Here is an 18,658-nt window from a genome sequence, read left to right as displayed (position 1 = left end):
ATCACATCGTTGGTGTTAGTGGTCACATTGTTGGTGTTAGTTGTCACATTGTTGGTGTTATTTGTCACATTGTTGGTGTTGTTTTTCACATTGTTGGTGTTAGTGGTCACATTGTTGGTGTTAGTTGTCACATTGTTGGTGTTGTTTGTCACATCCTTGGTGTTACTTGTCACATTGTTGGTGTTGTTTGTCAAATTTTTGGTGTTAGTGGTCACATTGTTGGTGTTAGCGGTGTTACATTGTTGGTGTTGTTTTTCACATTGTTGGTGTTGTTGGTCACATAGTTGATGTTAGTTGTCACATCGTTGGTGTTAGTTTTTGTCACATTGTTGGTGTAAGTTGTCACATTGTTGGTGTAAGTTGTCACATTGTTGGTGTTAGTTGTCACTTTGTTGGCTTTAGTTGTCACATTGTTGGTGTTAGTTTTTGTCACATCGTTGGTGTTGGTTGTCACATTGTTGGTGTTAGTTGTCACATAGTTGGTCTTAGTTCTCACATTGTTGGTGTTAGTTGTCAAATAGTTGGTGTTAGTTTTCACATAGTCGGTGTTAGTTGTCACATTGTTGGTGTTGTTTGTCAAATTTTTGGTGTTAGTGGTCACATTGTTGGTGTTAGTTGTCACATTATCGGTGTTGTTTTTCACATTGTTGGTGTTGTTGGTCACATAGTTGATGTTAGTTGTCACATTGTTGGTGTTTGTCAAATTTTTGGTGTTAGTGGTCACATTGTTGGTGTTAGTTGTCACATTGTCGGTGTTGTTTTTCACATTGTTGGTGTTGTTGGTCACATAGTTAATGTTAGTTGTCACATCGTTTGTGTTAGTTGTCACATTGTTGGTGTAAGTTGTCACATTGTTGGTGTTAGTTGTCACTTTGTTGGCTTTAGTTGTCACATTGTTGGTGTTGTTTGTCAATTTTTTTGTGTTAGTGGTCACATTGTTTGTGTTAGTTGTCACATTGTCGGTGTTGTTTTTCACATTGTTGGTGTTGTTGGTCACATAGTTGATGTTAGTTGTCACATCGTTTGTGTTAGTTGTCACATTGTTGGTGTAAGATGTCACATTGTTGGTGTTAGTTGTCACTTTGTTGACTTTAGTTGTCACATTGTTGGTGTTAGTTTTTGTCACATCGTTGGTGTTAGTTGTCACATAGTTGGTCTTAGTTGTCACATAGTCGGTGTTAGTTGTCACATTGTTGGTGTTAGTCGTCACATTGTTGGTGTTAGTTGTCACATAGTTGGTGTTAGTTGTCACATTGTTGGTGTTGTCACATTGTTGGTGTTAGTAGACACATTGTTGGTGTTAGTTGTCACATTGTTGGTGTTAGTTGTGTCACAACCACTGGCTCGTTAGTGGCTGTAACATTAAGGGAGACCACACCGATTTGTACATTTTAGCCAACAGATCTTTTATTTACAACATGTATCAGTGATCAGTAATGTGAATTAACCAAGGAATGTATCAGTAAATGAGAGTTGTCCAAAAAGGTGCAAGTGTGGTGCTAATCCCGGCCGTCGTTGCCGTGACCATGCGGTCACCAAACGAATGTGCCTGTGGGACGAGAGAGAGTGAGAGCATGCTGATGGGAGGCCTTTTATAGGCCGCCCAATCAGCAGCCCTCTGAGATGTTGCACGTCTTCACAGACCAGCTCCACCTGCGGGTCGGAGGACCAAAGTGCCCCTAACACTAACCGGCAGAGCCGGGCATGACATCCCCCCCCTTAAAAACAGAGACCCGTGTTAACTGGGTCTCTGAAGCACCATCAAAAAATAGAAAACAAAAAACTACAGTAGCCCCAGTAGCTATATTCTAGTCCCACTGACGCACCCCCCCTCCACCCCAGACCAACCAGAACCCAAACCATCCCAAACACCCTCCTTCCCCTCCGACCTTCCCTGCACCCAGCAAATCCTGGTACCCGGACAGCGACCTTTAAGGGAAACAGAGAAAAACCGCAGGTTAGGAGTGAGTGGAGATGATTAGACCTCCTGGTCCAGAGCCCGAGAGAGCGCATCAGCCATTACATTTTCCACCCCGCGAATTTGGCGGATCAACAGGTGGAATGGCTGCAGAAACAGTGCCCAGCGCAACAGGCGCTGGTTGGTGGACCCTTTGAAAGACTGCAGAAAAGTGAGAGGGTTGTGATCTGAGTAGACCACAATTGGATGGAGACCCCCTCCCACATAGACTTCAAAGTGTTGCAATGCCCAAATCAATGCTAATGCTTCCTTTTCAATCACTGAATAATTAAATTGGTATTTGTTGAATTTTTTTGAAAAATAGCAAACCGGTCTGGCTACTCCATCATCATCAGCCTGCAGGAGGACTGCACCTGCTCCCACCTGGCTTGCATCCACCTGCAGCTGGAATGGCAGATCCAGTTTGGGTGCAGCCAGGACCGGAGCTGATGTTAACAAAAGCTTGGCATTCTGGAAAGCCTGATGACACTCCTCCGACCAAATGAATTTGGCGCCACCCTTCAACAAATTGGTCAGAGGAGATACAACAGTTGAAAAATTTGCAGCAAAAATTGCGGTAGTACCCGATCATACCCAAAAAGCGCATAAGTTCTTTCTTCGTCGCCGGCACAGGGAAATTATCAATAGCTGCCACCTTTGCGTTAACGGGCCGCACCATCCCCTGGCCGACTACTTTACCCAAATAGACGACTGTGGCACGCGCAAACTCGCATTTCGCTAAATTTACTGTGAGGTTTGCTGCCACCAACCTCTGGAAAAGCGCTCGAATGCGAGCCAAATGTTCGTCCCAACTGTCTGAATGACAAACGGCGTCGTCCAAATACACCGCGCACCCCTGCAGCCCCCCAACGACCCTATTCATGAGCCGTTGGAAGGCTGCAGGAGCATTCCGCAAACCGAAGCTCATTCGAGTATACGAGTACAAACCGGAAGAGGTAATGAATGCAGATATCTCCTGCGCTCTCTGCGTCAAAGGCACTTGATAGTAACCTTTCAATAAATCAAATTTGCTGACATAACGAGCACTCCCAACCTGATCCACACAGTCCTCGATACGTGGCAATGGAAAAGAATCTGGTCTAGTCACAGCATTTACTTTTCTATAATCCGTACAGAATCTATAGGTGTTATCTGACTTTTTCACCAGTAGACATGGCGATGCCCAACTGGAGTAAGATAGCTTGGCGAGACCATGATCAAGCAGATACTGCACACTGTCCTCCATACTCTTCTGTTTATCGGGAGCCACTCGATAAAATCTTTGTCGTATTGGGCGGGCACTCTGTGTGTCAATGTCATGTTCAATTAGTGTGGTACAGGTTGGAGTGTCGGAAAACAAAGGCAAAAACTCAAAAATCAAATCCGAAAACTGTTTACGCTGTACCTCACTTAAATGACCGAGGAGACTATCTAGCTCCTTTAACTGCTGAGTATTATCCAAGCGCCCGTGTAACACTGAATCATCAGGTGCGCGCACTTCATCCCAAGCTGCCACCTCCGGCCAGTTGAGCGGTTCCCCAACCCCAACGGCTAGACCCACTGGACTCGTACTCAGTCTCGTCTTTTTCGCCCCTCTTCTTCTTGGTGCGATCAATGTGGTCTTTCAGCTGAATCCGGACCTGCCTCTCATTGGGTTGGTCTCGGATAAAGGGGTGTTTGAGCAGCTGTTCTGTTGGCGGCCGCTGTGTGTAGTTCTTCACAAGACAGCCCTCGATGAAACTGAAAAACTTTTTGGACCATTTCTTGGATTTGAGCCTCAGAGGGGGGTTTCTTGGAATCAGGAAGAGTGCTCTCATTGGGTGCATGTCACAAAGCGGTGGCGCTCCTTCAGCCATCTCAATTGCTGTAATGCCGCAAGACCACAGGTCACTTCTGTAGTCATATGTAGCATCAGGGTTTTCGTCGCAGGCAATGACTTCGGGGGCCATCCAGTATGGAGTACCAATGAAGGTGTTTCTCCGGCCTACAGTGCGATCCAGCTGGGCACTCACACCAAAGTCCACTAGTTTCACTTCAGCATTTTCAGTCAACAGGACATTTTGGCCCTTGATGTCTCGGTGGATGACATGGTGGGCGTGTAAGTGGGCTAAACCTCTAAGGATTTCTCTGGAGATGTAGGCAATCCAGTCTCCCTTCAACTGGTTCCCCTTGGTGTTCTTCACCAGGTCTGTGATGGAACCAGCTCCGCAGAACTCCATCACCAACCAAAGCTGGTCGTCATGTCCTGGTGGACTCTTTTTAATGAAAGCCCCGTAGTAGGTGGCGATGTTTCTGTGAAGGGAATACTTCTTCAGCATGTTAATCTCCAATTTAATTTCCTCTTCTTCATCCTCTGTGACGTCCATGACCTTGATGGCGGCCAGCTGCCCAGTCTTGACATGTCGTCCCTTGTAGACTTGTCCGTAGGTGCCATTTCCAACCACCTCCACCAATTCAAATATCCCAGCCGGGTCCCGCAGTGAAGCCAAGTCGATGTCTACCAGACTTTTAGCTGGGGAGTCGTTCGCCATCTTTCAAATAAAACAGTCCCTTTTCCAGCTACAAAAGCATCGGCCGTCCTATCATTCGCGGGCGACTGGGAAGCGTGTAATCCTCTCGGCGGGGTCCGCTTGTGGGCAGAGGACGAGCGGCTTGTGCTATTCCATGTTGAGACGGCAGCACTGATACATGTTGTAAATAAAAGATCTGTTGGCTAAAATGTACAAATCGGTGTGGTCTCCCTTTATGTCACAACCACTGGCTCGTTAGTGGCTGTAACATTAAGGGAGACCACACCGATTTGTACATTTTAGCCAACAGATCTTTTATTTACAACATGTATCAGTGATCAGTAATGTGAATTAACCAAGGAATGTATCAGTAAATGAGAGTTGTCCAAAAAGGTGCAAGTGTGGTGCTAATCCCGGCCGTCGTTGCCGTGACCATACGGTCACCAAACGAATGTGCCTGTGGGACGAGAGAGAGTGAGAGCATGCTGATGGGAGGCCTTTTATAGGCCGCCCAATCAGCAGCCCTCTGAGATGTTGCACGTCTTCACAGACCAGCTCCACCTGCGGGTCGGAGGACCAAAGTGCCCCAAACACTAACCGGCAGAGCCGGGCATGACAGTTGTCACATTGTTGGTGTTAGTAGTAACATAGTTGGTGTTAGTTGTCACACTGTTGGTGTTAGTTGTCATATTGTTGGTGTTAGTTTTTGTCACATCGTCGGTGTTAGTTGTCACATTGTTGGTGTTAGTTTTTGTCACATTGTTGGTGTTAGTTGTCACACTGTTGGTGTTAGTTGTCACATAGTTGGTGTTAGTTGTCACATTGTTGGTGTTAGTTGTCACATTGTTGGTGTTAATTGTCACACTGTTGGTGTTAGTTGTCACATTGTTGGTGTTAGTTTTTGTCACATCGTCGGTGTTAGTTGTCACATTGTTGGTGTTAGTTTTTGTCACATTGTTGGTGTTAGTTGTCACATTGTTGGTGTTAGTTGTCACATCATTGGTGTTAGTTGTCACATTGTTGGTGTTAGTTGTCGCAGTTGGTGTTAGTTGTCACATTGTTGGTGTTAGTTGTCACATAGTTGGTTTTAGTTGTCACATTGTTGGTGTTAGTTGTCACATTGTTGGTGTTAGTTGTCACATTGTTGATGTTAGTTGTCACATCGTTGGTGTTAGTTGTCACATCGTTGGTTTTAGTTGTCACATCGTTAGTGTTAGTTGTCACATCATTGGTGTCAGTCATCACATTATTGGTGTTAGTTGTCACATTGTTGGTGTTAGTTGTCACATCGTTGGTGTTGTTTGTCACATTGTTGGTGTTTTTTGTCACATTGTTGGTGTTAGTGGTCACATTGTTGGTGTTGTTTGTCACATTGTTGGTGTTAGTTGTCAAATTGTTGGTGTTGTTTGTCACATTGCTGGTGTTGTTTGTCACATAGTTTGTGTTAGTGGCCACATTGTTGATGTTAGTTGTCACATTGTTGGTGTTGTTTGTCACATCGTTGGTGTTAGTTGTCACATTGTTGGTGTTGTTTGTCAAATGTTTGGTGTTAGTGGTCACATTGTTGGTGTTAGTTGTCACATGGTTGGTGTTGGTCACATAGTTGATGTTAGTTGTCACATCGTTGGTGTTAGTTGTCACATTTTTGGTGTTAGTTGTCAAATCATTGGTGTTATTTGTCACATTGTTGTAGTTAGTTGTCACATTGTTGGTGTTAGTTTTTACATTGTTGGTGTTAGTTGTCACATCGTTGGTGTTAGTTGTCAAATTGTTGGTGTTATTTGTCACATTGTTGGTGTTGTTTTTCACATTGTTGGTGTTAGTTGTCACATAGTTGATGTTATTTGTCACATCATTGGTGTTGTTTTTCACATTGTTGGTGTTAGTTGTCACATAGTTGATGTTATTTGTCACATCGTTGGTGTTAGTTGTCACATCGTTGGTGTTAGTTGTCACATCATTGGTGTTAGTTGTCAAATCGTTGGTGTTAGTTGTCACATTCTTGGTGTTAGTTTTTGTCAAATCGTTGGTGTTATTTGTTACATTGTTGGTGTTGTTTGTCACGTAGTTGGTGTTGGTTGTCAAATTGTCGGTGTCACATTGTTGGTTTTGTTTGTCACATTGTTGGTGCAAGTGGTCACATTGTTAGTGTTAGTTGTCACATTGTTGGTGTTGTTTGTCACATTGTTGGTGTTAGTGGTCACATTGTTGGCTTTAGTTTTCACATTGTTGGTGTTAGTTGTCACATTGTTTTTGTTGTTTGTCACATTTATGGTGTTAGTGGTCACATTGCATGTGTTTGTTGTCACATTGTTGGTGTTAGTTGTCACATCGTTGGTGTTAGTTGTCAAATTGTTGGTGTTATTTGTCACATTGTTGGTGTTGTTTTTCACATTGTTGGTGTTAGTTGTCACATAGTTGATGTTAATTGTCAAATCGTTGGTGTTAGTTGTCAAATCGTTGGTGTTAGTTACCACATTGTTGGTGTTAGTTTTTGTCAAATCGTTGGTGTTATTATCACATTGTTGGTGTTGTTTGTCACATTGTTGGTGTTAGTTGTCACATTGTTTTTGTTGTTTGTCACATTTATGGTGTTAGTGGTCACATTGTATGTGTTAGTTGTCACATTGTTGGTGTTAGTTGTCACATTGTTGGTGTTAGTTGTCACATCGTTGGTGTTAGTTGTCAAATTGTTGGTGTTATTTGTCACATTGTTGGTGTTGTTTTTCACATTGTTGGTGTTAGTTGTCACATAGTTGATGTTAATTGTCAAATCGTTGGTGTTAGTTGTCAAATTGTTGGTGTTATTTGTCACATTGTTGGTGTTGTTTTTCACATTGTTGGTGTTAGTTGTCACATAGTTGATGTTAATTGTCAAATCGTTGGTGTTAGTTGTCAAATTGTTGGTGTTAGTTATCACATTGTTGGTGTTAGTTTTTGTCAAATCGTTGGTGTTATTGTCACATTGTTGGTGTTGTTTGTCATATTGTTGGTGTTAGTTGTCACATTGTTGGTGTTAGTTGTCACATCGTTGGTGTTAGTTGTCAAATCGTTGGTGTTATTTGTCACATTGTTGGTGTTGTTTCTCACATTGTTGGTTTTAGTTGTCACATAGTTGATGTTAGTTGTCACATCGTTGGTGTTAGTTGTCACATCGTTGGTGTTATTTGTCAAATCGTTGGTGTTATTTGTCACATTGTTCGTGTTGTTTTTCACATTGTTGGTGTTAGTTGTCACATAGTTGATGTTAGTTGTCAAATTGTTGGGGTTGTTTGTCACATTGTTGGTGTTGTTTGTCACATTGTTAGTGTTAGTTTTCACATTGTTGGTGTTAGTGGTCACCTTGTTGGTGTTAGTTGTCACATTGTTGGTGTTAGTTTTCACATTGTTGGTGGTAGTTGTCACATTGTTGGTGTTAGTTGTCACATCGTTGGTGTTAGTTGTCAAATCGTTGGTGTTATTTGTCACATTTTTGGTGTTGTTTGTCACATTGTTGGTGTTAGTTGTCACATAGTTGATGTTAGTTGTCAAATCGTTGGTGTTGTTTGTCACATTGTTGGTGTTGTTCGTCACATTGTTTGTGTTAGTTTTCACATTGTTGGTGTTAGTGGTCACATTGTTGGTGTTAGTTGTCACATTGTTTGTCACATTGATGACTGTCTCCAAGCTTCTTCAAGTTGCTGAACTGAGCAGGTGTTAGCTGGTCTGCCTGTTCACCTTGCCCCGTTTGCACAGTTGTTGTGCCGCCACTCGCCCGCCCGGGTCCGCTGGCGTTGTGCTCGTTAAGGAAGCGGCAAAATTTTGTCCGTCTGTGGGAATGCAGGTTGGCGGGATTAAGACGCTAACACCACACAGTGCCGCTTCCACAATCATTTCTACAACTCTTATTTTTTTGTGATGCAGTGATTGGAGCACATACATGTTGCTCAAATTTTGCTTCTTTTATGAATTTATTATGGCTCTACTGAAAATTAAACAGCGCCATTGTTGTTTCACCTGACATCACATGGACAAAGATAAGACCTTCTGGAGGAAAGTTCTGTGGTCAGATGAAACAAAAATGGAGCTGTTTGGCCACAATACCCAGCAATATGTTTGGTGAGGCCTTTAATCCCAGTAACACCAGCCCTACCGTCACGCATGGTGGTGGTACAACATTTTGGTCCACAAGGAGCGGGAAAGTGACTCTGACCAAGCATCAAGTAAAACAACAAACACATAGAAACTACAACAACCGAAAACAACAAAACACAATAAACAACAGAACGCAACACAAGAAAATAACAGAACATAACGAACAACAAAATAACAATGAAACAAACAACAAAACATAACACACAACAAAACTCAACAAATGAATAAACACACCAAACCCCAACTAATTAACAAACAACAAAATAACAAACAAAACTCAACAAACCGCAATATAGCAAAAAATACACAAAATATAACAAACAACAAAATAATAGCTAACAAAACAACAAAAGACACACAAGCTCCTCGAAGAATGATACTTCATCTTCCATCAACTCAATCATTTCTATACTATATTATTAGTATTACTATATATAATACATTATTTCTATGTTACACTCACATATTTTTATATTCATATTGTACATACGTGTGTGTATATATATATATATATATATATATATATATATGTATGTATATATATTAGGGCTGGGCAACGATTAAAAATTTTAATCGAAGTTAATCACACTATTTCTCCGATTAATCGCGATTAACTGCATTGTATACGCAAAGCCCAATAATGAATTCAAAAGTAGTGTGTAGTGCACCTTTATTGGAATATCCTCCCACATGAACAAAAGCGCCAAAACATTTGTTGTGCAAACACAATTTGTTAAACAGTAGCAGTTAAATAGCATATTTTATGAAAATCAACTCAAAAAATTTAAATACAAACATTTAAGTTTATTGCCACTGCCAGGGTATTTAAGTTATCCTGTTTGTTATGTAAAATAAATATAATCCACATACAAATCTCTGAGCCACAATCATAACATCCGAACAGGCAATTTCTGAGGTAACAGCAGAAACATTTTTTTCATCAGGGATCTTATGTTTAAAAAAACCTATATTATAGGTAGTGGGCTGTTTTAGGGAATTTTTGATCAAATTATCTGTAGTAGCAATATTAATAATGTTGTGTTTATTATGTGTAGTGCACTTAAAATAATTACGACCATATCAGGGAATTGATATGACGGGAATTCTCAGATTGTTTGCTTGGTGCTTTGGTAAACTGAACGCATATACATGGTACTATATTGTGATGTTATGAGGCAGGGAACAAAAGAACTACCCTACCCAGCATGCAACAGGAGTGACGAGCATGTGCGGTAGCCCGGTATGGGTTGTGTGTTGCCATGACGGCATCTTGTATGTTGTGATATGCACGCTCTGAAAGTAAACTTTAAGAACTCAGCCAACACGCCTTGTCTGCATTATTCATAAATAGACAGACAACACATATAGTCCACTACTTCACAGGCCGCTGGATGTAGCCGGCAAAGTATTCCCATGCTAGCTAGCCGGTCTAGCAAGCATGCGTCATTCAGTCCAAAACGGCCCGATCTATCCACATCCAGAATTGTCTGGCAGTCGTAAGTGATCCCGGAGTGACCATGCTGTAAGCCAGCCATGAAATTTGCAGAATTGTCCGGTATTTTTGCCAAATGTTCCATTTTTACCAAGAGCCCCTCGACGCCGAAGCCCGTCCGGGCGTCGCCATCTTATTAAGAAAAGGCGTTAACAAAATAAAAGCATGTAAACAACATACGCAAATGTGCGATAAAATATTTGTCGGCGTTAATAGATTGATGAGTTAACTCGTAATTAACGCATTAACTTGCCCACCCCTAATATATATATATATATATATATATATATATATATATATATATATATATACATATATATATATGTATATATATATATATATATATATATACACACACACACATGTTTAATATGAATATAAAAATATATATATATATATATATATATATATATATACAGCAGGAGACACATTTTTTGTTGATTTATTGTCTGCATTGTTTATTTTGTTTTCAAGAGTGTATTATTATTAAGTAATATGTGATGATTTATTCTTGTAATAAAAAGTCATGCTTAATGGTTATCCCTCCATCCATCCATTTTCTACGCTTGTCCCTTTTTGAGGTGGCGGGAGGTGCTGGAGCCAAATCTTTGATTTGACATGAAAAGATGTAAAGATTTGAATGAAAACTTTTCCTGCACGACATGATATGATGTCTAAAATAATCTTTATTATTACATATTTACATCGGATCTCTCAACTGTTGTTTGTTGGTGTTTATGTCTTGAGGGTGAAAAGCACAGTAGCAAGTGTTGAATATTAAAATACATTTCCTGTAAGATATTTACAATATTAGTCTTTTTCTGAGGCAAACAATAAATCAATCAATAAATAAATCCCACTTTATTTTCATCATCCTGATCAAAGTTGGACTTGATAATTGGAGTGAAAATGAAGAGGATTAATATTCTGATCCTTTAAATCCTCCTGTGGGATTTAATCATTAATTCACATTCATCCTTTCACACCTCAACAACAAACATGTTGGGGGCATTATGTTGTTGACAAACATCTTGATGTCTTGCTAGCAGCCATGCTAACAGTCAACACTGCCTTGTTTATCCAGTGGACCAATAGGAGAGCAGAGACACTTCCTTGTTCATCCAGTGGACCAATAGGAGACAAGACACTTCCTTGTTTATCCAGTGGATCAATAGGAGAGCATAGACACTTCCTTGTGTATCCAGTGGACCAATAGGAAAGCAGAGACACATCCTGGTTTATCCAGCGGACCAATAGGAGAGCAGAGACACTTCCTTGTTTATCCAGTGGACCAATAGGAGAGCAGAGACACTTGTTTATCCAGTGGACCAATAGGAGAGCAGAGACACTTCCTTGTTAATCCAGTGGACCAATAGGAGAACATCATTTTTGACCAGATCATTAAATCATTAATTCATGTATTAATCCCATCATTCATGCATTCATTCGTTTATGTATTAATCCCATCATTCGTGCATTAATGTATAATTTCATGCATTAATTTAAAGATTTGTTAATTTATTCAATCCATCATCTCTATGTTCTGTCATTCATTCATTCAAGTATTATTGCACCATTCATGCGTTCGGTTTTTAAATTCGTTGATGCATTTATTAATTAATGTATTGATACCATCATTCGTTCATGTTTTAATTCCATCATTCATGTAATAATTCATGCATTCATTTGAAGAATGATTAATTTGCTCATGTAATGATTCCATCATCTGTGTCTTCAGTCAGTCATTCATTCATGCATTCATTCATTCAAAGAGGTATTCATTGCTTCACCATCCATTGCAGTGTTGATTGGGACTGTCCTTGGCAAAGGTCAAAGGTGACTTGACTGTTTGGAAGTTGAAAACTTGCTGAGTGTGTTTTTATTGGTGAATTGAAGTGGTGAATAGCAGAAGACTTATTTTCACTTCCTGACTCAACTTTGATCTGCCAACAACATTTTCATTTGTCATCGGCAGCAGCAAACATTTCAACAACTATAAAAAACAACAAATGTAAACAACTTTGGCAAAAACAAAGACAGGAAAAAAAAAGTTGATCCACACAATAACAATACAAATAATATTAATGACAGTAAAAATAATAATAATAATAATGACATTGAAAATAATGACAAGAAAAATAAATAAAATAATAATAATACTATTGACAATAAAAACTATTATAATAATGACAATAAAAATACTTATAATAAAGACAATAATAATAATGACAATAAAAATAATAATAATGACACTAAAAATAATTATAACAATGACAACAAAAATAGGCTTCACGGTGGAAGAGGGGTTGGTGCGTCTGCCTCACAATACGAAGGTTCTGAGTAGTCTGGGGTTCAATCCTGGGCTCGGGATCTTTCTGTGTGGAGTTTGCATGTTCTCCCCGTGAATGCGTGGGTTCCCTCCGGGTACTCCGGCTTACCCCCACTTCCAAAGACATGCACCTGGGGATAGGTTGATTGGCAACAATAAATAGGCCCTAGTGTGTGAATGTTGTCTGTCTATCTGTGTTGGCCCTGTGATGAGGTGGCGACTTGTCCAGGGTGTACGCCGCCTTCCGCCCGATTGTAGCTGAGATAGGCACCAGCGACCCCAAAAGGGAATAAGCGGTAGAAAATGGATGGATGGATGGACAGTAAAATGATAATAATGACAATAAAAAATATGACAATAATAAAATAATAATAATGACAGTAAAATACTGCAAATATCCAAAATAGTTTCTCTCGTTTTGATGAAATAACATTAGAAGAATTGTTACAACGTGTAAATGGAATAAAGCAAACAACATGTTTACTTGACCCACTTCCTGGGAAACTTATCAAGGAGCTTTTTGTATTATTAGGTCCATCAGTGCTAAATATTATAATCCTATCACTTTCCTTGGGCACTGTTCCCCTAGCATTCAAAAAAGCGGTTATTAATCCTCTCCTTAAAAGACCTAACCTCGATCCTGACCTCATTGTAAACTACCAACCGGTGTCTCCCCTTCCCTTTATTTCGAAAAGCCTCGAAAAAATTGTTGCAGAGCAGCTAAATGAACACTTAGCGTTTAACAATCTATGTGAAACCTTTCAATCCGGTTTCAGGGCAAATCACTCGACTGAGACAGCCCTCGCAAATTTGACTAATGATCTATTGCTAACGATGGATTCTGATGCGTCATCTATGTTGCTGCTCCTCGATCTTAGCGCTGCTTTCGATACCATCGATCATAATATTTTATTAGAGCGTATCAAAACACGAATTGGTATGTCAGAGTTAGCCCTGTCTTGGTTTAAATCTTATCTTACTGACAGGGTGCAGGGCGTCTCCCATAACAGTATGACCTCGGGCTATGTTAAGGTAACGTGTGGAATTCCCTAGGGTTCGGTCCTTGGCCCTGCACTCTTCAGCATCTACATGCTGCCGCTGGGTGACGTCATACGCAAATACGGTATTAGCTTTCACTGTTATGCTGATGACACCCAACTCTACATGCCCCTAAAGCTGACCAACACGCCGGACTGTAGTCAGTTGGAAGCGTGTCTTAATGAAATTAAACAATGGATTTCTGCTAATTTTTTGCAACTTAACGCGAAAAAAACGGAAATGCTGATTATCGGTCCTGCTAGACACCGACCTTTATTTAATAATACAACTTTAACATTTGATAACCAAATAATAAAACAAGGTGACTCGGTAAAAAATCTGGGTATTATCTTCGACCCAACTCTCTCCTTTGAGTCACACATTAAAAGCGTTACTAAAACGGCCTTCTTTCATTTCCGTAATATCGCTAAAATTCGCTCCATTTTGTCCACTAAAGACGCCGAGATCATTATCCATGCATTTGTTACGTCTCGTCTCGATTACTGTAACGTATTATTTTCGGGTCTCCCCATGTCTAGAATTAAAAGATTACAGTTGGTACAAAATGCGGCTGCTAGACTTTTGACAAGAACAAGAAAGTTTGATCATATTACGCCTGTACTGGCTCACCTGCACTGGCTTCCTGTGCACTTAAGATGTGACTTTAAGGTTTTACTACTTACGTATAAAATACTACACGGTCTAGCTCCATCCTATATTGCCGATTGTATTGTACCATATGTCCCGGCAAGACACCGGTTGGTAGTTTACCATGAGGTCAGGATCGAGGTTAGGTCTTTTAAGGAGAGGATGAATAACCGCTTTTTTGAATGCTTGGGGAACAGTGCCAGAGGAAAGTGATAAGTTTATAATATTTAGCACTGATGGACCTAATAATACAAAGAGCTCCTTGATATGTTTCCCAGGAAGTGGGTCAAGTAAACATGTTGTTTGTTTTATTCCATTTACACGTTGTAACAATTCTTCAAATGTTATTTCATCAAAACGAGAGAAACCATTTTGGATATTTGCAGTATCCGCCGTATATACAGTCGTATCTGTGTTAATACAACCCAGTTGTAGCTGGGACGCATTGTCTTTAATCTCCTTTCTAATAAGTTCAATTTTCTTATTAAAGAACTTCATAAAGTCATCTGCCGAATGGGTGGAGCTACTGGAAGGATTCCCTTGTTGGGTTAGCGATGCTACTGTACTATACAAAAATTTTGGATCGTTTTTATTAAGGCGAATGAGATTTGAGTAGTAATTAGTTTTAGCTAAGTTAAGCATGCGTTTATAAGTTATTAAACTATCACTCCATGCTTGATGGTGCACCTCAAGTTTAGTCGTGCGCCATTTGCATTCCAGCTTTCTACATAATAATTTTTGAGCTCTAGTTTCTTCAGTAAACCATGGCGTACGCCTTTTTGGAGCCTTTTTTAACTTCAGCGGTGCTATACGATCAATGGTTTTACGCAGGGCGTTGTTAAAGTTGTTAGTGAGGTTATCAATAGAGCCCACATACTTTGGGAATGGTACCATTACCGAAGGCAGTAGGCCAGCAAGAGTCGTCGTTGTGGCAGCATTAATGTTGCGGCTGCTATAGCAGTTATTATTATTATTAGCTTGCCAACTGTCGGAACTTCGAATTTTATAAGGTAATGATCGGACATTACTTTAGTATACGGGAGTATCATAACTGATACCTCTGACAAGCACTAGGTTTATCGTATTACCGCTGCGATGCGTCGGTTCATTTATTATTTGTGTAAGACCACGGCTATCAATTATAGTCTGGAGCGCCACGCACGGTGGGTCCAATGGGGTATTCATATGGATATTAAAGTCCCCCATTATAATTATATTATCGGCGTGCGTCACTAGATCAGCAACAAACTCTGAGAATTCACTGATAAAGTCCGAATAGGGCCCTGGGGGGCGGTAGGTAACAGCTAGGCACAGAGGCAGCGGTGTGGCAGACTTTATAGAAAGCACCTCAAACGATTTATATTTATTATTTAAGTTAGGACTAAAGTTAAAGTTTTCGTTGTATATTAGTGTGACCCGCCCTCCCCTTTTAAGGGGACTGGCAATATGCGCATTCGTATAGTTAGGAGGAGATGCCTCATTTATCGCAAAAAAGTCATCTGTTTAAGCCAGGTTTCGCTAAGACCGATGACGTTAAGGTTGTTGTCTCTAATGACCTCATTAACTAATAGCGTTTTGGGAGACAAAGATCTGATGTTTAGAAAGCCCATATTATAGGTAGTGGGCTGTTTTAAGGAGTTGTTGATAAAATTCTCCGTAGTAGCAATATTAACAATGTTGCGTTTATTATGCGCAGTGCACTTAAAATAATTATGACCACATCTAGGAATTGATATGACGGGTATTTTCAGATTGTCTACTTGGTGCTGCGATAAAATGAACGCATCATAATTTGCCACCTCAGTAGAACGCATGTCTAACTCTGATGTAGTCATAATCATAGCAGAAAAACCATTATGTGAGTTGTGTATTATTCTAAGAAAATTGCTATGTGTACAGGGATTATCCAGTCTGGCGCTGGCTAGGTCTAACTTAACTGACTCCATACCCAGGCTAGCAGGCTCTGTAATTGCCTGTGACCGGGCTTGCTCTAGTGCAGTTAGTCAAATGTGGCTCAATGCGAAATCTATGTTCCGAGACAAGAGGATAGCGCCTTCCTGGTTAGGGTGAAGGCCGTCTCTCCTCAGCAAGCCAGGTTTGCCCCAGAAAGAGGGCTAATTACCAATAAACATACATCCCTGTTGTCTACAGAAGCTATCCAGCCACTTGTTAAGAGAGACTAATCTGCTATATTTCTCATCATTGCCTCTCCCAGGCAGGGGGCCAGAGACAATTACTCGATGCCTGGACATCTTTCTAGTGAGATTACAAGCCCTGGCTATGTTTCTCTTTGTAATCTCTGATTGTCTCATCCTAACGTCGTTGGAGCCAACATGTATTACTATATTCGCACAACTAGTGGTGCGGTTAGCCTGTCGTACGTGTTTACTAGGCCTGTTGCAAGTTAGCTCCCAAAGATTAGCTTCAATGTCAGGTGCTCTGCCCCCGGGAATACACTTAATTGTGGCTGGTTTGCTAAGCTTTATGTTTCGGGTGATGGAGTCCCCTATGACTAAAGTGTGGTGCTCGGTAGACTGGTGTGTAGGACTAGCTAAAGGGCTAAATCTGTTTAGCCCTTTAGTGATTCCTAAAGCCCCAAAAAAGTCTGCGGGCTATAGAGCATTTTCCATTCGGGCTCCAGTACTCTGGAATGCCCTCCCGGTAACAATTCGAGATGCGACCTCAGTAGGAGCATTTAAGTCTCACCTTAAAACTCCTCTGTATACTCTAGCCTTTAAATAGACCTCCTTTTTAGACCAGTTGATCTGCCGCTTCTTTTCTTTTTTCTCCTATGCCCCCCCCCCCCCCCCCCCCCTCCCTTGTGGTCCGGTCCGATGACCATGGATGAAGTACTGGCTGCCCAGAGTCGAGACCCAGGATGGACCGCTCGTCGGGACCCAGGATGGACCGCTCGCCTGTGTATCGGTTGGGGACATTTCTACGCTGCTGATCCGCCTCCGCTTGGGATGGTTTCCTGTGGACGGGACTCTCGCTGCTGTCTTGGATCCGCTTTGAACTGAACTCTCGCGGCTGTGTTGGAGCCACTAGGAATTGAACTTTCACAGTATCATGTTAGACCCGCTCGACATCCATTGCTTTCGGTCCCCTAGAGGGGGGGGTTGCCCACATCGGAGGTCCTCTCCAAGGTTTCTCATAGTCAGCATTGTCACTGGCGTCCCACTGGATGTGAATTCTCCCTGCCCACTGAGTGTGAGTTTTCCTTGCCCTTTTGTGGGTTCTTCCGAGGATGTCGTAGTCGTAATGGTTTGTACAGTCCTTTGAGACATTTGTGATTTAGGGCTATATAAATAAACATTGATTGATTGATTGAATAATTATTAGTATTTGTCATCCTGACTTGTATTTGTGTTGTTTGTTAAAATATCACAAATGTTCCATCCTGGCAGTTATTAAAACTATTTTTATTGTCTTTTGCTGAAAAAGATTCTAGATCAAGAGAAGTTTGAGGGCTTAATTAAAACTATGTTTAAAAAAAAAAATCGATTTTATTCTGAACTTAAAGACAATAAATGATTATAGTGTTTATGTAGCATTTCAAATAAAATCGCATTAAAAATGCTTATTAAGTGGAGTAATTCAAGAATGAAATGTTTTTTATTGTATTTAATATTTTACTATTCATCTGTTTCTGTGACATTTTGGTGTGCTATTGACACGAAACCAAATGTCCTTTTTTACTAAAAATGACATCCTGGATTTTTGAATCCAATGCTCGTGAACGCAAATATTGTTATTTGCTGGACATAAGTTTTATAATATTTCAATGATAATCCTGTCAAAATGAGTTGGATTTGTGAAGTATAAAAAGAGTATCGTAATAATTGTAATGTAAATAGTTATGAATAAACATTTATAAAAATGGTTTATTGAATTGCAATAGCCCTGCGATGAGATGGCGACTTGTCCAGGGCGTACACCGCCTTCCGCCCAATTGTAGTGAAAGCGGTAGAAATGGATAGATGGATGAATTGCAATAATAATTTACACATAATTAATAACATTGTCATTTATTTCTGTAATAAATGTAAACAATTTCCATCCACCATTAAAATGGCCGGTGAATTATGGGTAATTTTTGGTTGTTTTTTTAAAAAGTTCCAAAAATGTTCTCCTCTCATTTGAACATTTGTTGCTCCGCCCTTTTTAAGCGTTAAATCCTACGCTACTTCCGCTTCCTTTTAGGGTAAGACACGCTGTGTTGTCATGGCAACAGGCTTTGTTTAGGTAGAGCGTGTGTCGATACCATGAATACTAAAAAAACACTTTTGTTTTTCCTTTTTTTTTTTGGTTTTTCCACCATGTGCAGCTTTTTATTTTGACGAGTCGAACCATCTTCGAAGTGTCACGTGACCATGACTGAAAAGACGGCCGAAAAAGTCCCGCCCTGAATCCCACGCCACCTCCTTCTCATCTTCATGACCGCCACCAAGTTTTTTTTTTTACAACATTCGTGTCTTTATTACTACAAAAAAAAGTACAATTTTCGACACTACATTTCTGTAATTGAATTTTTGGCGTTTGAATTTTGT

General features: G+C 40.4%; 1 protein-coding gene across 1 annotated transcript; it reads right to left on the bottom strand.

Moving 5' to 3' along the window:
- Positions 1-211: 211 nt before the first annotated feature.
- LOC133558537 (mitogen-activated protein kinase kinase kinase kinase 4-like) lies at positions 212-4,632 on the bottom strand. Its single transcript, XM_061909857.1, has 2 exons — positions 3,507-4,632; positions 212-1,089 (listed from the first exon to the last, which is right to left on the bottom strand). Exons 1-2 carry the CDS (start codon positions 4,486-4,488, stop codon positions 212-214), a joined length of 1,860 nt encoding a protein of 619 aa, XP_061765841.1. The 5' UTR covers positions 4,489-4,632.
- Between the last annotated feature and the right edge of the window lie 14,026 nt (positions 4,633-18,658).

This window comes from Nerophis ophidion, linkage group LG01, assembly GCF_033978795.1.
Source record: "Nerophis ophidion isolate RoL-2023_Sa linkage group LG01, RoL_Noph_v1.0, whole genome shotgun sequence".
Classification (NCBI taxonomy): domain Eukaryota; kingdom Metazoa; phylum Chordata; class Actinopteri; order Syngnathiformes; family Syngnathidae; genus Nerophis; species Nerophis ophidion.
Note: the sequence above shows the minus strand (reverse complement) of the source record. Positions and strands in the feature narration are given on the sequence as shown.

What these genes read in the sequence shown, in the direction of transcription:
- LOC133558537 (XM_061909857.1), bottom strand. Translation starts at nt 4,488, where the DNA reads ATGGCGAACGACTCCCCAGCTAAAAGTCTGGTAGACATCGACTTGGCT. An exon ending in CGAGTCCAGTGGGTCTAGCC is followed by an intron (nt 1,090 to 3,506) that starts GTTGGGGTTGGG and finishes TGACAACTAAAG; the next exon opens with TCAACAAAGTGACAACTAAC.